This window comes from Mesoplodon bidens (assembly GCF_964165515.1).
Source record: "Mesoplodon bidens genome assembly, chromosome: 10".
NCBI classification, from domain to species: Eukaryota; Metazoa; Chordata; class Mammalia; order Artiodactyla; family Ziphiidae; genus Mesoplodon; species Mesoplodon bidens.
Window position 1 is genome coordinate 33,941,811 of NC_138172.1, and position 21,362 is coordinate 33,963,172.

At 42.5% G+C, this 21,362-nt stretch overlaps 1 protein-coding gene across 8 annotated transcripts in view; it reads left to right on the forward strand.

Moving 5' to 3' along the window:
* Window positions 1–21,089, forward strand: part of ERC2 (ELKS/RAB6-interacting/CAST family member 2) — a 963,856-nt gene extending 942,767 nt beyond the window's left edge. For 3 of the 8 annotated variants that reach the window (XM_081247675.1, XM_081247676.1, XM_081247678.1), the window contains 5 exons: window positions 10,409–10,652; window positions 14,261–14,308; window positions 15,231–15,571; window positions 16,553–16,612; window positions 20,992–21,089. In XM_081247675.1, the coding sequence (XP_081103801.1) occupies window positions 10,409–10,652; window positions 14,261–14,308; window positions 15,231–15,571; window positions 16,553–16,612; window positions 20,992–21,021 (723 nt within the window). In that variant the 3' untranslated portion in view covers window positions 21,022–21,089. Of the gene's footprint in view, window positions 1–9,134; window positions 9,154–10,408; window positions 10,653–13,340; window positions 13,422–14,260; window positions 14,309–15,230; window positions 15,572–16,552; window positions 16,613–20,991 lie in introns of those variants that run through there. The other 5 variants (XR_014016968.1, XR_014016969.1, XM_081247677.1 and 2 more) reach the window with 4 other exon arrangements.
* The last annotated feature ends 273 nt before the right edge of the window (window positions 21,090–21,362 follow it).

The following is a 21,362-nucleotide window of genomic DNA, read 5'->3' on the forward strand; positions in this document are numbered from 1 at the left end:
AGAAAACACAAAAAAGTTTGAAGCAAGTTGAAATTAAAGTACAGTTAGTCAAATGCAAGCTCCATTTAGCCCCTATCTGCCAAAAATAAATAGTTTTTTAAATGATTTTCGGAATCACCGACAGTGCTGACTGATTATGGCAGTGGGGTTGCCGGCCTTCAGCGGCCATCATTGCCGGCGTGCAACCAGCATTCAGAAATGAAACACAACCACATTGAACTTGCTGCATTAGCTGTTGCCACTTTGGAATGCCGATGGGCTTGGTGACCATAACCAACCCAGGCCAGAGTGTGTCACCAGCCAAAAGGACCAACCTCTTCTGCTGTTTGTGCTTTGCCCAACTTGTCACAAGTTTCCTGCTGTTTTGGCCTCTCTCTCCCTGATGCTGTCTTAAAGAGCATAGCAGCCCGCCCAGCCTCATCCAGCAAGGCCATGGGGGCCCTGGTAAGAGGTCAGCAGATGCAGGCACCTTCCTCTCAGGTCTGATGACAGATTAGGGCTCCAGAAGGGGCGCTTGATTGTCCTTCCCCCTCTGCCTTCAGCCTTCGTTAGCTGGTGACTTCTAAAGTTCCTTTTGGAACTTGCCCAAGCTGAAGGAGATGCAAAAAGAGCCTCTTCATTCGCCACTGCTCTGGAGAAGTGGAGTCTTCCTGCCCCTCTTCCCCTCTGAAAGCTTGCTGTGTAGTGTTTGCACCTTGACCACGGTTACTTTGCAACACATCCAGGCCTTCAGCCCTTCCTGAGAAACGAGGTCAATTGTGTCTGTTTCCGGGCAGCTGAATGGAGCACTGGATTGCAGAACCTTGGTGGTGAAGAGGTTAAATTGCTCACCCGGCTGGATCTGTGTTTTCCTGCCCACACTTGCTCCTGGCCTCAGGCGGTGCCTGCTGTTTGGGGAGGGGGAAAGGGAGGTCTCGCCTGGACCCAGGTGGCCGACAGGCCAACCTTGTTATTAAGAAACAGGGATCGCAAAACCTTGATCTTCAAAAGAGACCCCTAATTAGTCGCCAGCCCCAAGAGTAAATGGCATTCCACCTCAGTGAGGCAAGGCGGGAAGGGCGCCTTCAAATCCCGGGGACTAATTGCCATTATTGGCTCTATGAAGATCCTGTTGTAAACACTTGTCATCCGAGCCACTTCTGGTCGGCAAACTTGAGATATCAAATGGTTCCTTCATGTTTCAGATTCTCCAGAATGCCTTGTCGGCTCCTTTCTCTAGGAGGGCCATCTCATTCCTGCATCTTCCTTGTGCCCTGATGAGCTTTCCCAGGATCATCCTAAAGCTGAATCCTTGTCCGTAAGGGATTTGAAAACCTGTTTTACTTTATTCTCGTTAGAATTTGAATGCAATCTCAAAAATAAACTTTCACTGCAAGCAGAAGAGGTTTATCATGAATCTAATGGGGCATAAGCTTCTGGGCCCTCAAGTACACAGACCTCTTCCCAGGCCCTGGGAGAGGCCTTAACAGTGTGTTCTCGTGGCCGTATAGTTTTGTCCCGTTTGAAACCATCATCTGTCTGCCAGTCGTTTTCTAAAAGAGGGCCCACCGAATGGTATAAAACCACAATGTGCTCTGTAATACTTGGTGTGTTTCTTACCTTTTATATCATGCATTCTGGTTGTTCCTGGGAGATAAGTATTTTCTCCCTGTTCTTAGATGTTTTGCTTCTTGGCCCTGTTTGGCCTTTGTGACGGGAAGGGCCAACTTCTTTAGGTCACACACAGGATGCCAGGCTTTGTCTAAGTTTTACTCTTGAATTAGGGGCATATTTCAAGACTCTGAGTCTGTCCCCTTCAAGGGCAGCCTGGATAACGCCAAACTCAGTTGGTGAAAGAGGTCAACCTAGAGAGAGGTTTGGGGGCCATGGGGATTTGGGATTGTGGCTCCCTGGACTACGGGGATTCTATCATCCAGATGCTCTCATGGCAGTTAAGTATGTGAGAGTGAGAGAAAGAGGGAGGAAGAAAGCAGTGAATACTTTCTGAATATTCTTGTGAAACATGAGTTTCCTATTCACCTTTAGGATTGGCTTTTAGCAAACATCTAGGGGCCCTGAGATGGCATATTCCATACATACATCCACAGCAGGGTATGTGGCAGGGTCAAATGTCATATAATGTCAAATAGACCCTTCCTCAAAAGCTGAGCTTCAGAACCGTTTCTTGAAGGAGATAAGGAGTCATCACTACTCAGCAATAATTCCTTTGTGTGAACAGTGCAGGGTGGGACAGGAAGGTGGAAGTTCTATACACCAGGCTTAGAATATTTGCTCATAGGATTCCATTGTCTCCATGATGAAAGCCAGTGGTTTTCCCTCTACAGGTAACCTAATAATCTCAGACAGTTGTGAGGACACAGAGGTACTGACCCTCCCTGAGTGGGGTTCCCACGATGACACGGGCATATTCCCCCCTCTCCGGGTGGGTGGGGGGAGGCGGGCATTCTGTTTGTTGAATCAGCCTTCATCTCCAATGTCACAGCCAGTTCCCGGAAAAGATTCCCAAAGCATGATTTGAACCTATATGTTTCACTGATTTGAGATGCTAGAAATTGTATGGCAAACTTCTGGTTATTTTAACCAGTTCGGAAAAGAAAGACTAACATGGGTTTTGACAACAAACAAAACCAGTTTTTGTTCTATCAGTTATGTTTAAAAGATTCCAATTTCAAACTAAACACAATGTGTGGTTATTCTGTCAGCGATTTATACAGCCACCAGGGCGCCACAGCTACACACTGCATACATCATTGTATTTTTAAAATGTACTTAATGAACTTTTTTTTCTTTTCTAGTAACTACTTCATTGCCTTAAATGAATGCATTCCAATAGAATTTGTAACAAATGACCACTTTGTGTTTGTATTAATGCCAAACACGTTTAACAAATTTTTAACAAGGAACCCTGGCAAAACGCCAAACTCCTAGAGGGACACTGAAGGAATGCTATAAATTTAAACTAGATTTTACCTTTTCACTTAGCTCAGCAAGTGTCTTAGGTGTCTTGCTATCTCAGGATTATGGCATTTCTATTTTATGTCAGATAACTTGTACATTTCCATTATTTTTATAACTTAGCTTGTACCTATTTCCACAGGACTTTTAAATCTATGCTGCGGGGTCTGCAATAATATGATGGCAGCTTAGAAACAGATCTTTATTTTTGCAAAATTGTTCGTATCTTTTATGGGTTGGTAGATGCATGTATTCATATCTTATCAAAATCTCTTATAATATGTAATTATCTTACATATTTTACAATGCTTATACAATCATCCAGTTAAATACAGAAACAATTGATTAGACCAATGGTTCTCAAATGGGGGCAGTTTTGCTCCCCACCCCCACAAGGGGAACTTGACAATATTTGGAGACATTTTTTATTGTCATTATTGGGAGAGGGAGTGATGCTACTGGCATCTAATGGACAGCGGCCAGGGATGCTGCTAAGCATCCTATAATGCACAGGACAGTCCTCACAACAAAGAATTATCCAGCCTCAAATGTCCATGGTACCAAGATCAAGAAATTGTGGAGCAGAGTGGCAAAGGCCTTTGGCTTGTCGGCAATCTCTCAGGTTAAAGAAGGTATTATTTTAAGGAAAAAATGGCAACTAAAAGCACATTTCTACTCAACCAGTATTTTAAAAATTACGTAGCATACCTAACACTGATGTTGAGTGGCAGATTTCTGACTTTTACTTCTGCTGCCATCTGCCCGTTGAGAAGAAAAGAGAGAAGAGTGCCCATGGTAGCTGAGCCTAAAGTGTCGTCTGAGGCAGTGCTGAGGATAGCTGGTGGCCCAAGTGTGGCCCACGCTCAAGCCAGCCGACACAGACCAGGAGCTGCTTTGGAGAAGGCCACCCAGGGCAGTGGGAATGGTCTCCAAGGCAGGGAGGGCTAGGGGCAGGCAGGGTGTTGCATGTCCACGAGAAGATAGTTTTAGGTGTTCCATGGGGAAGCACTTACATTTTAATAGCTATGCAATTATTATAAGGTATATTAGATAAATACTCCACTATGGTATTAAAATAAATCTTTCTTTAAAAGGAAATTGGTTTTTAGAAAAGATTTTTAAAGAAAAATATCGATCCACTGTGACAGGTGTTATAGAAAGGTTACAAAAACTGGGACAGTAGAACACAAAGGCCCGAGGTTTAGGAAGTCCTGGCCTTATGGTGAAGAGAATGTGCTCTGGAGTCGAGAAGACGTGGTTTCAAATCAAGCCCCAGGAAGATGGGAATTTGACCAAAAGCATTCCTTTCCCTTAAGCTTCAGTTTCCTCACCTGCTAAGGGGCTGTCAACCAGGTCAGTATCATAGGGCTGTCAAACTTGTTGGAGGTAATTCACTCAAAAGCCCAGAACACTCAGCGTGGCACACAGCATGCACAAAATGTTAGCTACGAGTAATTCTGACCATAATAATAATGGCAAAAATAAATTCTCAGGAGGCACAGCAGTATATGTTGCCATTTTGCTGTACACATCTGAATCCATCAAAATCCCTTCATTTAAAACCTTGCCGGCTGAGTTGCACCCCAGGGCACAGAAAGCAAAGGTAAAGATGAAACCCGGAGACTCTCAGGGCCCCTCCCACCCAGCAGGCTCTACAGCAGTTTGAATTCTGAGCTGAGGCCTTGCTGGGTCCACCCGCAGCCCCAGCCTCAGCCCTTTGGGCTCTGAAGTGTTACATTTTATTGCCCTGTGGAGCTGTAGGAGGCCAGTCGCAAGGTAACATGTTGCTCTCCACTCATATTTTTGAATTATGGCTTCAAGGTGGTTGTTCCTATCAAGAAAATTAAATGATTTAACATAATTTGTTGTCACTTTGATCACAACAATAATAAATAAATCTTCATGAGGAAAACGAGAAACCTATTCCACCCCGTTTTAAAAGATGTTAAGTAATAACACAGATGGAGTTATAGAATTTTTTTTTTTTTTTTTTTTTTTTTTGAGCAGAAATGACTCTACTGGGTTTTCCTGTGAGCAGAGTCACTTTAGTGGAGCTGTTCTACAGGATGCCCACTGCCCCCAGAGCAAACAGCTCTTCTCTTGACTGTTGTTAATTAGCCTATCAGGGGCTTGCTTTGACGTGGGCACCATGTGCAATGTCAGGGGCATCCGAAGCTGCTGTGAATGGTTGTCTGTTTTTGTACCTGGGGGCACACTGCACACATTTGGAAAGCACATGGAGCGTAATGGACATTAACCCAGATGTCCAAAATAGCCTGCGTTTTACTACTGTTATTAAACAGTTTCCCCTTTAACCTCTCCGTATTTACCAAAGACCCCTGTCTCCCAGCCTGTTTCTGCAAATCACTACTGAAAGGGCAGGAGAAGAAAGCCATAATCCGGCAGGTGTCTTTATTCCAAAGAAAAACAGTCTGAAGGAATATTTGTGAGACACCACACGTTTATAGCCTGCTCTCCTGGGGGCGCTTGTCCTGGGGCAGAATCTGACTGCTGCACTCAGCTCGCCTGCACACCCCACCCCCGACCCCTGCACACCAACTGCAGGATTCCCTTTGAAAAAACCAAGTCAAGAGCATTGATCGCATCCAGTACTGATTTTTTCACAGTGGAAATAGCTTTCAGTTCTGCTGTGATATTAGTTACACGTTCTCTGGTTTAAAAAAAATCCAAAAAGTGCAACCCAAAAAAAAAAAAATTGAAAGAAGAAAATTTTAAAACACCACCCAGAGATAATTATTAACAATATTCTGGCATCTGCATTTGCAAGTGTTTATGTTGATGCAAAAATGAGATTGAACTATATATATGGAATTGCCATCTGCTTCTTTCACTGAAAAATTATGGACATCTTTCCATATTAAAAAAATAGATAAAAATTGTTGTGTAGTCAATAAGTCTTAAGCATGCCTGTCACAGATCCCTATTAATTTCCTTCCAGGCACAAAGTTTTAAACTCCTCATTCTCTTATTTATTTATTTATCTATTTGTTGTCTGTGTCGCTCTTGAAAATACTGGCTCCATGGGGGCATAGAATTTGTCTGTCATTTTTACTGTTGTATTCATGGCACCAAGCACACTGCCTGGCACAGAAAGGAGCCATATTAGTTTTCTATACTGCATAACAAATTACCACAAACTTAGTGGCTTAAAACAGCATCCATTTATTATCTCACAGTTCTGTAGAGCAGAAGACCATTCAGGCTGCACTGGGTTCTCTTCTTTGTCTTATAAGGCCAAAGTCAAGGTGTGGGCCAGGCTGGATTTAACCTGGAGGCTCTGGGGAAGCACCCACCTCTGAGCTTATTCAGGTTGTGGCAGAATTTAGTTCCTTATGGTTGTAGGACAGAGGTCCCCATTTCCTTGTTGGCTGTTAGTTGTGGGCTACTCTTGGATCCCTCCGGATACTCTCAGGTCCTTGCCCTATGGCTCCCTCCATCTCAGCACAGCAAATTCCTCTTGTATTTCAGATTTCTCTGACTTTCTCTTCTGCTACCAACAAGAGAAAAGTCTCTGCTATTAAAGGGCTCCCATGATTAAATTAGGTCCACTCATTCTCTCTTTTGATTAATTTTTTAAATAAATTTATTTATTTTATTTATTTATTTTTGCCTGCGTTGGGTCTTCGTTGCTGTGCACGGGCCTTCTCCAGTTGCGGTGAGCAGGGGCTACTCTGCGTTGCGGTGCTCAGGCTTCTCATTGCGGTGGCTTCTCTTGTTGCAGAGCACGGGCTCTAGGCACGCGGGCTTCAGTAGTTGTGGCGTGAGGGCTCAGTAGTTGTGGCTTGCGGGCTCTGGAGCGCAGGCTCAGTAGTTGTGGCGCATGGGCTTAGTTGCTCCACGGCATGTGGGATCTTCCCAGACCAGGGCTCAAACCCGTGTCCCCTGCATTGGCAGGCGGATTCTTAACCACTGTGCCACCAGGGAAGCCCTCTTTTGATTAATTTAAAGCCAAATGATTAGTAACCTTAATTATATCTATAAGGTAACATAATCATGTTGTGAGATGTTCACAGTCCCAGTGCCAGGGATTACAGCAGGAAATCTTTGGGGTGGGGAGGACTTTAGGATTCTGCCTACTCTAGGTACTCTTTAATATCTATGGAAAGGGTGAGTGAATCAACTTATTCCATGAAGTGTGCATGGCACAGGGAATGCTAAGTGAGCAAGACCAGCATGACCCCTGCCCTCATAGAGCTTGTAGCCTAGACCAATGTTGTTCATTAGAAATAGATTGCAAACCACATCTGTAGTTTTGAGTTTTCTAGTAGCCACATTGAAAAGAGTAATAAGAAACAGGTGAAATTAATTCTAATAATATATTTAATTTTATCCAATATATCCAAAATATCATTTTTAACATGAAGTCAATAGAAAAAAACTAAATTCACACTAAATCTTTAAAATCCGGTGCACATTTTACACTTATAGCACATCTCAAGTTGGACTAGCCACATTTCAAGTGCTGAGTAGACACGTGTTCAGCGGCTACCATATTGGACAGTAAAAGTCTAGACAAGTCACGAAAGGAGACAGTGCAGTATGTGTGAGACTTCTTGTGCCACATCCCACACTTAGGAGGGTCAGGAAAGACCTCCAGGAAAGAAGAGACATCTAAACTGAGACCGAAGAATAAGTAGGAATTGGTCAGATCAAGGGTTAGTGTGAATGAATGTCAGACAGAAAGACAAGTCTTTGCCATGAGGAGGAAGGCAAGCTTTAGGACTGCAGAAGCAAGTACAGTGTAGGGGGAACATGAAGCATGGAGCTGAAGAGAGAGAGAGAGAGAGAGAGGCCAGCATGGCCTGGAGTCCGTCCTCCACCCTGACGGCGATGGGATTATAAACGAAGGCTGTAAACAGGGAGTGCAAGATGAAGTAGATGTTGTTGTTGAAATAGCACTGTTGGCTGTACGGGTGACATTGCAGAGTGGGTGCTGGAAGAGAGGACGCATGGGGACAGGTTGGGGCTGCTGTGACCATCCAGGGCAGGGAGGACCGGCCAGAGATTATCTCACAGTGGGTGGCTGCCCAGATGGCTTCCTTGCTGGAAGCCAGGGTTGCTTTTTAAAAAAAATTTTGAAGTGTGTGCTTATTTGCTCCTCAACAAGGGATCATTTACATTTGCGACTGCTGGCAGTGTCATCTGAGTTTTTTCCCCTCAAATCCATTAGGCCTCCTGGCGAATGGACGGTCCAGTGGAGGGAACGGCGACGCTTTTTGAGCGTTCTCTTTTCCACAGCGCAGACCTTACCCCAAAGCAGCGTGTTGCTGTCGTGAGGCACTGTATTCTGCCTTGTGACCTGTTACCCAGCTGGAAATCTTTCTTTCAACTGAATAAATGATTGTTCTTTGCTACTTTATCTTGGAAAAACATCAAGGGCGTCGGACATTCGCTGTAATTATTTTTCACTCATTTCCCCATCTGTAAAATACGACCGGTGCATTTTAGTACTACTTTAGGTTTCTCTTTACCTTTTAATCATGTGGCCTTTTAATATATTGGTCAGCCCCTTAAAAGGATGATTAAGAAATGCTTAATGCATAAAAGAATTAGAGCTATGCACAGCTCATGAAGCAGAAAGCGTGCTCTGACTTACAATTTTCATACACAGTTTGCAGAGATTTTATGTGCCAGAATGAGTAATATGATCTGCTCTAGGAACTCCCTAGCTTTCTGGCTCTGCAAAAGTCATTTTTTTGCCCCGATTCAAGTTTCTTAACCAGAAGTGTTACACCAAACTCCTCAGAGTATGAATTAGCACAGTTCATCTAAGCCACATATTTCATTTGCACTGCTTAATAAGGGCTCGAAATAACTGCCTACCTGTGCAGACAGTGGGATCTTTGGTTGGCTCATTTGTCAATGTGACTTGAGAAATGCTGTGTATCGACCACCAAATCAGACACCTGAGACTATATATAAAAATTGGCTCACATGTGTGTGAGTGTGTGTGTTTGATCTTTCCCCTCCCTGCCATATTCCCCAGGTAGCTGCACTATTGCCGTGTGCCCAGAAACTCCCAAAGTATTCAGAGACCATATGTGAATGATAATGATGCAGGAACACAAAGTCCAGCATCAGTAGGGAACAAAGTCATCATTTGAAGGCTCGTTGTGGGATGGTCCTCTCTTCTCACCCATTTTACTGTTTCTTCCCAGGCTGCAGTTGTATTCCACACCCAGGGACCCTTATGGGGACAGTGAGGAAACTCGGGGTGCTTCTGGATACATCTTCCCCAGGGCGTGAAGTATGCAAATGGATGACTGTTGCATTTATGTTTAGGGCTGAACATATACACACACGTCATGGGATATGGGAATGGCAGCCAACTTTGTTTCATTCTGCTCTGCTTAAGGAGATATCAATATTCTTTTTAAAGTTATGCTTTTATTGTGGTAAAATATACATTAAAATTCTACCATTTTAACCACTTTAAGTGTACAATTTAGTGGCATTAAATACATACGCGGCATTGTAAAAGCAACACTACTATCCATTTCCAGAACTTACTCATTACTGCAAACAGAAACTCTGTACCCATTAAAAGATAGCTCTTCATTCCCCCCTTCCCTTTGAGCCCCTGTAACCTCTAATTTGTTTTCTGCCTCTTTGAATTTGTGGATGCAGATGTAGATGTTTCATGTAAATGGAATCATACAGTATTTGTCCTTTGGTGACTGGTTTATTTCACTTAGCATCATGTCAAGGTTCATCCATGTTGTAGCATGAATCAGAACTTTAGTTCTTCTTAGGGCTGAATAATATCCTGTTGTGTGTATATACCACCTTTTGTTTCTCCATTCATCTGTTGCTGGATACTTGGGATTTGTTTCTACCTTTTGGTTATTGTCAGTAATGCTGCTGTGAGCAATTGTGTACAAGTAGTCTTTTTGAGTCCCCATTTTCCATTCTTCTAGGTATATACCTAGGAGTGAAATTTCCAGTATTCTTTTAAATCGTCGCTCTTAGGTGGTTTGTAAGTGAATGTTAAGTTTTCTGGTGTCTTGACCATCTTCAACTCTCTAATATCTATAAAGCAAAGTTTAAAAATAATTTAAAAACCATACTCATTGTAGAAAACCGTGGAGAGAAAAAAATTCATAATCTGATCACATAGAAATAATCACTATAACAGGTTTGGCTTATTTCCTTTCAATTTCCTTTTGCATATCAAGAGTCATCTATGCCTGTATGTGAAATATTTTGAAAGAGGCCTCTTCTCAGATGTGTTTGCAGGACATAATGTAACTTTCTGTTCACTTTGTCGCTCCATGCTTCCTCCGCATCACTGCCCTCCCCAATCCCAATCAACCCCGATCAAAGAGAGTGGTGGGGGGGGCGGGGGGGGGAGTTGGGGGAGTGTCTGCCAGGATTATCTCCGATATCACTGCCAGTTCCTCTCCCTGCTAAACTATGTGCTTTCTTGTTGCAGCTATCAGAAGGGCTGACTAAAGGGGAAATGCAGCTCTGCAGCAATATTCTGATAATCTATTGCAGTGCAGCTCACATCACTGTCCATTACCACCTGGGAACGCTCATCAGGACCGAAGAGGAGTTTTCACTTTCATTACTGAGCACAGTTCTGTTCAACTTGGTATTTCCTTCATCATCTCATGTCCTTTCTCATGGATTCAGACATGTTGGAAAGGAGAATGCAGAGGAGGAAAACATGGCAGGTCGGGATTTGGGCATTTAAAATGTGTTCATCTCCTCTGAATGTCATTATTTGATAATGTTTTACTTATGTCACTTAAACATCACTGGATAAATTTGAACTTCATGGGATTTTAACTGTGGATTCAGCTTCTGTTGGACAGCTAGCTTCATCTCCCGTTTTTCTGCTGGTTCAGTCTAAGTGGTCATACCTAATGCATTAGATTATCAAAAAGTGTAAATTCTGTGAGTGGGTGGTGTTGGCAGTGTTTGTATACCAAGATGCATGGAGTGTTTGACAAAGAAACCAAAACACCAAAAATGGTGAGCCTTTACCCTCCTCTATTTCTTTAATCTGCTGTTTGAAGAACCACATTTTGATGGTGGAACCAGTAGTTACCTCTGGGCCAGGTTGGAAATGAAATCAATTTTTTAAACCACTAGTACTTGCCAAGAAATCGCCTTATGAGAACATGGTGTGTGTCTCTGACAATGCATGGCACATCTAAATTGATCATTCATAGTTTTACCTACCCTGTTTTTGTACTGGGGAGTGGCCAGAGCCTGAGACACCTGCATATTTCTATTCCATGTGTTTCACGCATCCCCCATGGCTGGGATGCGGCTGAGCCTCAGACTCTTACCATTCCTGTACATGCAGGTCTCCACGAAGAAGCTGGGACTCGTTCACATTCAAGATCCAAATGCTGTGCAAACAGTGTAAGCTTAGATCTTCTATAAACGAAGGGTCATTTCTCATTTTTTTAAAATGTCTCCAACATGGATTCCAAAACATTTTCAGCATCAAACATGAAAACATTGATGAATGAGGAATAATCACAAAAGCAGTGTATCTGTATATAGCTCTACACAACATGTTTGTGGTACAGTCATTATTTAAAGCACATGCCAGGGAAAGAGACCAAATTTGGAGGTCTTTTACATACAGTGACATGGTACTAAGGAGAATTAAACTCCTGCTTCCTCTGAAGATTCAGAACAACTTAAAGTTGTTGTAACTTCATAAAACTCATGACCAAGTCTGGCAAACATGTGCAACTCTTGTACTGATCCATTTTCTTGTCATTGGAAGAAACACTTCCACAGGTATGCAAGTGGGGGATGAAAATCTGCATTTTTAAAGGACAAACAGTGAATTTAAGCATGAGTGGCCTTAATAAATATAGTTGTCTTTCTTTGCTGCTGTGGAAAGGATTCTAAGCAGATGTTCCTGAAGTCTTGCATTGAATTTAGTCGTTACTATTACTTTTTAAAATGTCGGTGCAATTAACTCTGGACCTCTCGCGTGAGCCATAGAGATATTTAAAAGTCAGACACCTTATTTATCTATCGGGGAAGACGAAACTGTGTCTGGGCTGCACTGTTCATCCTTGGTGCATTAGGAGTAATATATTCGAGCAGGTTCCTTGCTTCTGGCTTTGTTCTTGTCGTAAGTATTGCAAACTGTGTAAAGCTTTTGTGTTGCATAAGCAATCCAATACATTCATGTTTAAAAAGTTTGTCCTTTAACTATCAAAGGGATCTAGGTCTTGATTGGAGAGATGAGCAGAGTTCTTTGCAGACATATTTAGCACACTCTGACATAATGTCGCACTGAAAACCCAGGCCTGTAACTTGTCCCCGTGAACGGTTTGGGTGTCCTCAAATAGGTGGCCGCACTGCCTCCTGCAACCAGGTCCTGATCTGAACCCTGCCACTGAATACTTGAAGTAGGAAGTAGGAAATCCACTAGGGAATAGAGGGTCCTAGAAACAGAAAAATCAACCAACCGTGTATAGTTAGCTATTTCCAAGTATGTGCCAAGTTTGTCACACCTGTTGTTTGGGGGGCTCATTTTTGCCCCACTTATGTTTAAAGTTGTACCGATCTTACTTTTTACGGGGGCATTATCATTTAGTCCCTTAAAAATTGAATTCTGTCTAACATAGCATCTTTTCATTATATATCATGTAATATTCTCTGATATTGGGGGTTTACCAAAAAAAATTCCCTTTTCACATATTAAAAATAGTTTGTGTTTACAACAAACACTGTGTTATTGGGAAGACATTTCCTTTGCACAGACTTTAGCAGGTTTCCCCCTTAATCATAACGAAATTGAAAAAGTTGAGACTGACATTTAGGAGGAGTTGGTCTTCTTGCTTTGTGCAAAAGCAAGCTTATACTTTATACCCCGTTTGATTCCGATGTACTGTCTCTATTTTGTATTTAATGATTTTTGTGTATCCAGTATGCACGTTAACAGCGTGTCAACTTTCATTTGAAAGTGGGTTTCTGTTTACTTTTTAAACAGTGTTTATGACGAGACCTCAAATGTGTTGACATAAGCTCTACTGAGATGTTTTTGTGTCGAGTGGCGTTTGAATACTGCCAGGGGTCAGTGTATCTAATTCCCAGCGACCCTCGTTTGACAGTGCTTCTTGTAATATTTCTCCAAGTGAGTGGCATGTGGGTTGTGATATTGACCATATGATTATGGACTTCGATATAAAAAATAAATAAATAAAACTAAGGAACCCTCAGAAACTACCAGTGGGCATGTAGTAGCCAGTCATTGTAACCTCGTGTCTAGTAGAAGTACGACGTACAAGGTATGTACAGTTCATAAATTTGTTATCACGTGTATGAGAAGTACTTTGTGCTGATCGCCTTATTTATATTCATCAAATAAACTTTGTTTCTTTCTGAAGCGAGTTCATTCCATCTTGAATAAATGCTCCAACTGTGGTGGTTTCTAATCTTGTTTGGGTCATGGATCCCCATTTGAAGAAGCTATGGACTTGAAGACAAAAGAAAGAAAAAGGGAAGTTATGGACTCACTTTACTGGCAGAGCCAAGGTGTAAATTTTCCTCTATGCATAGCTGGATCTAAGGGCTCATACTGTATTAAGAAATTAAGTCATTGGTGGCATCTCCCTTCCTCCTTCCCTCCCTCTTTCCCTTCCCTTTTTGTCTTTCTCTCTCTCTCAATTCCAGCCTTGTTCTCGATCTCTCTTTATCCCTCCCTCTCTTCCTCCTTCCCACCTTTTCTCACTTCCCTTTCTTCCCCTCTCTCCCTCCCTTCCTCTTTTCCTCCTTGTTTCTTCTGCACGTTCCATGAGGTTGACATCAGTCCTGCTGCTTCTCTCCACTTGGTGGCAAACATGACTCCCAACAGCTTTGAGTATTCTTGGATTTTAGAGGAGAGACACCCCTCTCTTCCAGCATCCATAACAGCCCTCTAGAGGGACTCTTACTGGTCCTTTTTGGATCATACATCCAGCCTTATGGGAGATGTAGCTTCCAAAGGAAAAAAAAAAAAAAAAGGGCTCTAGTCTAGAAGAAAGACACTGAAAGCTGTTCAGGCTAAAACAATAGCCCTGCCATCACTTGGATACGTGCACAAAATCATCCAGAAAAATACACAGACAGAATTGTCCATGCAAGAGCTCACCAGCCTTTGCAGCTCACCTGTGGATAGCAGTGGAGAATCAGCTCCTGGTTTCGTTAAATGTTTGAATTATATTCGAGGAAACAAATGATCAATTCTTACCATTATTGCAGTTAAACAGTAATTGATTTATATTGCTAGAAGGTATATGTCATGTAACCTGATATCTTCATTTTACAGATGGGGAAACTGAGGCCCAGTCAGAAGCAACTGATCCAAGCGTACACGGTAAGTTCATTTCAATCCAGGGCTGTCCCTAGAACTTCCGAAACAAGAATATGTGTCCCTGAAGAGTCTCTGGGGAGGAGAGGATGAGACAGACTCTCCTCCCAGTTGGCCCTTGATGACACGGGGGAAATATTTCATTTCTATACTTTATGGACTCAAAGCCACTGGATGTGAAATTCTCTCACAGTCAGACACATTTTGGGGCAACCTGCAAAGTCATTTGCCCTTTTCATTATGTGCCTTTTTATGGAAAAAGAACTTCTGTTGGACAAGAATTTCTTACCTCATAGAACTTCCTGAAGCAGCCAGCTTGCATTCAAGCCTGGTTATATGAGCCCAGCTGACCACACGGAGCCTCTGCTCTTATGTGCACAGAACCAGTCCTTCTGGAAGGAGAAGTACCAGCTCACAGACTGCTGCACTCAGCTGCAGGTCCACCCATACCTTTAGTTCCACTGAAGCATATAGACAAGCCTAACGTTTGACCTTAAAAATCCACCTTGACTGCTTCTTGTGTCTGTGAACTGCTGTTACAAAAGGTTGGAGAGACATTCTAATTCTTGGCATCACTAATTCATAAGAATAATCACACTAATAATAAATAAACACAGATAAAAATAATTGAACATTATGGAGTGTTTGCTACGAGCCAGACCATGGCACCAGGGACCCATGTGCACCACTCCTTTATTCCTGACAGCAGTCGCATGAGGTAGGTACCGTCATGATCCACATTTCACAGCGAGGGGAATGGAGGCCCACAGAGATGACCAGAAACGGTGCCCATTTATAGAGCACACTTACTTGGTGGAGCACTGTGCTAAATGCTGTACTTACATGAATTCACTTATCCTGGCAGTAATCCCGTGAGGTAGGTATTGTCCTCATGTATTATGGTGTTATTATTATCCTCACTTTACAGACAAGGAGAAAGAGGCCAGAGAGCTTACACACCTCACCCAGCGTCCCCCAGATGGTGCGTGGTGGAGCCAGGCTTCGCACCCAGGGCTCAGCAAGCCCTCTGCTTCAGGGCCCAGGTCAGGTTTGGGGGGGCATATGGGGCTGAAATTCAGATCCTACTGGCACCCACCCAGCAGTGCTTCCATATCGCACGTTTGGTCTCCACCACGACTAATATCCAGCTCACAGAGGCTTGAAGGAATTGGTTGCGTCGTCAGCGCCACTGTTGGCCCATGTGATGAGAGAATGGCAGTGGGGCCCAAAGGAAGTCCAGCCACGTGTGAAAGGAGAGCTGAGACAAAGGTTAGCATGTTGCATTTTAACCTGCTAGCCATGGGCCTCTCTTGTTTCTTCTAAGCCCTCATTGTCCGGGCATCAGCGTCTGATTTTCTAGGCATCCTTGGGTTTGCAAGGTGGAGCATCTAGTGACAGGAGACTGGACAGGTGTCATCAGGTGGGAGAGGACCCTGAGCTCCAGGCTAAGCAGTGTAGACCTAATCCTGTTGGCCTTTGGTTCTCAACTCCAGTTATTTGCATACCGCTTGCCTGATTCTTACTATGTCTTAAGACAATATGTAGTCTGAGTTAAGTACCTTATAAAATTAAATAGGCTTACTGTTTTATTTAAATGAATATACTTTAAGAAAAAAAATGCCACCATCATAGATGAGTAAGTGGGATAATTTTCCATACATAGCCATCACCAAATATAAGAACAAAAAAATAATGAAAATAAGAACAATAAAAGTAAGTATTGAAAACAAAGTTCTGAGTCTGAAGCTTTCTCTTTCTTTGTTGAAAAGGGAAACTGGCAAAGGTTAGAAATGTGTTTGTGGGGCTGAACAGAGAGTTTTTCTTTGTTACTGAATCAGAAGGATTGAAAGTGGTCAGTGAAGGAATGTTTAACTCTGTGGCTCAGGGATATTTCAGACTGTGCATGTGGACCCCCTGTAATCATTTCAGGGGTCCACTTTGATCTCTGAATTTTAGGAAACCCTCCTGCAGCAACAAAAATCCAGAGATGGATTTTTAAATAAACTTTATTTTTAATAGGCTTTATTTTTAGAACATTCTTAGATTTACAGAGGAACTGAGCAGATAGTACAGAGAGTTCCCATATAACCTTCCTTCCCACACAGATACAGTTTCCTCTGTTATTAAGATCTTACATTCACATGGTATATTGTCACTAATGGAACAAACATGAAGACGTTGTTATTAACTAAAGCCTATTGTTCATTTAAATTTCTTTAGTTTTAACGTAATGTCCTTTCTCTGTTCCAGGAGCTCATCCAGAATCCACATTATGTTTGGTTGTCATGTCCCTGTCGGCTCCACTTGACTGTGAGTTTCTCATACTCTCTTTGTTTTTGATGATCTTGACAGTTACGAGGAGTATGGATCGGGTATATTGTAGGTTGCCCCTCCGCTAGGATGTGTCTGATCTTTTTCTCATGGTTAGACTGGGAATATGGGTTATGGGCAGAAGACCACAGAGGTAAAGTGCCACTTTCATCACATCATATCAAGGGTGCATACTCTCAATATGGTTTTTGGCTGTTTGATGTTGACCTTGATTGATCACCTGGCTGAGGTAGTGTTTGTCAGGTTGCTCCACTGTACTTACTTCTTCCTCCCACTTTATGATAGACTTTTTTTTTTTTTTTTTTTTTGCTGTACGCAGGCCTCTCACTGTTGTGGCTTCTCCCGTTGCGGAGCACAGGCTCCGGACGCACAGGCTCAGCGGCCATAGCTCACGGGCCCAGCCGCTCCGCGGCATGTGGGATCTTCCCAGACCGGGGCACGAACCTGTGTCCCCTGCATTGGCAGGCGGACTCTCAACCACTGCGCCACCAGGGAAGCCCTACTTTATGATAGACTTTTAAAGTGCAGAGATAAATGATCAGATCTCTGTCTCAGAACATTCTGCTGGAAGTGTAGAGGACACCACACTGGCTAGAGAAGTTCCCAAAGTCTTTTGGATCAAAATTGTCTAAGTCAACAGTTCATTGATTTGGTCCGTTGTTTGGACCAGTCAGTTTCTCTTCTATTTGAAAATACCTTTGCCACCTCTAGCCTTGCCTCCCCCTGTTGGATTACTTCAGCATCTATGGCAGAAGTGATCCTTGTGGACAGAACAGACCCTTTCCCAAGTGCAGGGCAAAGCCAGCATTTCTATGTTAAAAACAGATGTCGTCTGTACCAACACTGTGACTTCACTTAGACAGGACTCAGGAGAGAAACTTTGCATAAATTCAAGACAGAATCTCCATGTCTGCATAACTGCAACTCACTGGATAAGGACTTTATGGCTGTTTGAATTGGAGAGGTGAAATATGAGTATTTATTTACGTAAGCATAACTGTTAGAATTTTTTTCTTTTGCAAGTATCCCCCTCCCCCAGCAAAGAAGAAAAGAACAAAAACATAACACAAGACAATTTGAGCAAAAACAAATACATACATACACATACATACATATGGCTTCATGCAGTGAACAGTTCAAAGGTAGTGGGTTTCAGGAGTGGCTTGTCCCAGGGGCTCAAATGACTTCTCACTGTCCTTTTCTCAGTTTTGCTTCCTTCATGGTAATCCATTCTTGAACAGTCGCCAGGTTTCAGGTGAGACCCTAGACCCCTAAGGGAGGAGTCATGTGCTGTTCCCCACTAGGGATGGAGCCCACCTCAATCTTGCGGATCGAGAAAGGGGAAAGAATGGACTCTCAAATAAGAAAGGGAAATGGATGCTGAGGAGGGAAACATCAAAGGCACACAGCAGTATGACATACTCACGGCAAAACATCATTGGAGACGGGTTTATTTTACCTGTGAATAGAACCTTGACCCAGAAAGGAGCAACAGGATGTATGTTCAGGTGGAAACATTAGATTGGCAATGAAGACATAACTGAAATCTCTGTTTTATAACTATTTTGCCACACTTGCTCTATGGTAGCATGCAGTCATATAATTGCATGTACCCTCCATTTCTGAATCTAACGAATGGGAATAATATGTCTCTTAACTATCTGGCGTGGTATGTGAGAAGATAAAATGAGACAATAAATGAGAAAATGTTTAGAAAAAATATTTTAACAAGCAGAACTCTCTCCATAATTCTAACAAAGTCCTAGAGTGACTTGTTTCCATTTTTAGAACCTGTTTCCAGAGAAGGAAGTCTTCCTTGTTAGAGGCTCAGCTATAATGTATTCAGGCAAATAAATCAAGCAATAGACTTTAGGGTAAAAGCTGTTGAGAAGGAGTTATTGCCCTTTGCCATGACATGGATGACTCTCACATAGCATTAGGTGAAAGCACATGGACACAAGAGAACCAACTGTGCGAGTCCATTTATGTAAACCTCAGAAACAGACCAATTTCCTCTATGGGGTTAGAATTCAGGATAATGGCTCACCTTCAGAGGGTTTGTAACCGGTAAGGGCACAAGAAAAGGTCACTGGAATGCTGGTGATATTCTGATCCTTGGCCTGGAAGTTGGTTACATGGTTCTGTTCAGTTTATGAAAATTCATCAAGTGACATACGTATAATCTGTGCACTTTTCTGTCTGTGTATCTCATTGAAAAAGTTTATCCTAAAAAGATTTAATGTCATTAAGCATGAATCCAGTTTCAGATGACAAAGGCTGGAAAACTAGGGCCTGTGGAATGAATTCAGGCTTCGGATAGTTCTTGTCTGGCCAGTACCGTGTCTTAGGTACTTTTTTCCCCCAGGGCAGTAGTGATAGGCTTGGAGTCTGGGAACTTGGGGAAATGTTAGATGCACTTGCCGTTTCTCCATGTCCTCATTTCTCTCTATAAAGCTACACCTGGCCCACTTCACCCCAGAGTGTTACCTGCCTGACCCCCTGAAGGTATTTGAGTTTGTGGGTTCTGGAAAGGTTAAAATCCTGACTCCATCACAGCCCAAAAAGTGACCCTGGGCTGGTTACTTAGCCTCTCTGTGCCTGTCTTCTAATCCTAAAATTATAATACATTCCCAGAAGGGTGTTTTTTTTTTTTTTTTTAATAAGGATCAAATAGGCACTTACCACAATGCCAGCCACGTGACAGATTCTCAAAAAATGGAAATGATAACTATTACTAGTAGTAATATTGCCATAAATAATAGAATGTTTAATGAAATAAAATTGATGGTCTCTTGTGGACTTCCAGCCATTGTCTCACAAGAATTGCTGCTGAGCCAGTCCTTGCTCAGATCCCATTTGCCATGTCAGTGTTTTCATCAACCACGTTTAATAACCAGTTACCAGATCTGGGTATTGGGGGCTGTAAATTTCCCTGGTGACTGTTGCCAAAGGCAACAATTGTGTAATTACCACTTGTATTTCCACAAAACACGTGAACTCAAGTCAAAATCAAGCGTTTTAGACAATAAGACACCAGGGTTTTAAAATGCAGGAAAAAGCTGCCCAACCTGTATGATAAGAAATGGGTGCCTGGTTAGAAAACAGAAAAAGGACTGATACCAGTGTGGCAAAACACCACTGGAAGCCTTTGCACTGGCAGGACCATTTCCCTTTTCCTTCCCAAATGCTGCATACATCTGGAAGAAGAATTAAGGGTTTAGGATTAGCCATGGGTTGGTTAGGAATCAGTACCTTCACCTCTGGCCACAATCCATGGCCTTGGTTTTCAGTGTTCCTTTGGTAATGTAGTTGCCTTTCTCAGTTTAGCATGGTCATTTGGAAATGATGCCAGGCTGTTCAACGTCCTTCAAACAAGGTAGCTTAATGGGTTCCATGGAAATATCCCAAGACAGCAACTTTTAGAAAGTTGGACTAGGACTTTTAGAAATATTGACACCATAACTCCAATCGGAAATGCTCAAGATAGTCCTTTGCAAGATGTCAGACTTAGACCCCAAACTGTAGTTGAAGATTCTTTGGTTTCTGAGCATCATGTTTTCAGTTTATGAGAAAGGAAGTTAAAATGGGTTGCAGGGAAAAAAATGTCTTGCCTTTGGATTCCCTCAAAGTGTTTGATTTTTTTGAGAAAGAAGAAACTGGATAAGCTTTATTGTTACTATTATTTCTTCCCGTGCAGTGTCTGTGCATTAGCAGGCTAGCATTCCTGCAGTGGGCTTAGGTTGAATTTGTGTTTCTAGAAGGAGCTGTCCACATCAGCACAGGACCAAGGCGGGTGAGCAAAAGTCGAGCAGGTTGAGCAGTGATAGGGGACAGAATTGGAATTTCTTAAGATGACCAGTCCCATCTCTCCTGAACCTCCAGAAATTATAAAGTCATGGGAGAAGAATTTCTCCAAGAGTCTTATTTGGCTGGCCAAAGAAACTGAAATTCAACAAATTGAAAAGTGATCACAGTGAATTCTCAAAGAACAAGTTCAGAGCATGGCATGGGGCCATTTTTAAAAGTGTAGATGCCCTTCTACCAAGCTAATGAAATGGCCCTATTTTCCTTCTGACAACAACGGTTTCATTGATATATCATGTTGCCCCAAACCAGTCGAAATTGATAACAGAGTAGTTGATTTTAAATTACCTAAGACTCAAGTAGGCAGAAAAAAATAAAAATTTGCTCCAGGTATTTGGAGGGGCAGGGCCTTCTGCAAAATTGGACAAGAGGGATCATTAGTAGCCCTTTCTTCACTGTGCGTGTGTCCTTGCAATTGTTCCGAAAAGCGTGGATTCCTCCTGGTTCACCTGGAAGTCTTGTCTCTTCCTAACCTATGACTTTGGTTCATACAGTGTCACCTACTGTCAAAAGTATCCAGCTGAAAAGAGTAAAAGGCATTTGACTGAAGAATGATAATACGGGCAAATTGGATTCCAGATTTTGAACAACTCCGAGATAGTTTATGTTCATCTTTTTTCAGTCTCAACAGAAGAGTAAATTGCAAGATGCCCCCTTTCTATGTGCTACAGCTTATCTCTGAAGAAAACAAAACACAAGCGGGACGGCTTTGCAGAACAATCCTCCCTTTATCCTCCAGAAAGGGCACTTGTAGGTATGATTAAATGTAAGCGAGCTAGGTAAAATGGATACCACATTTGGAGCAAGGAACTGTATTTTCCTTCAGCCAATATTTTGGAAAAATCTGATGTCAGTTTGGACATTG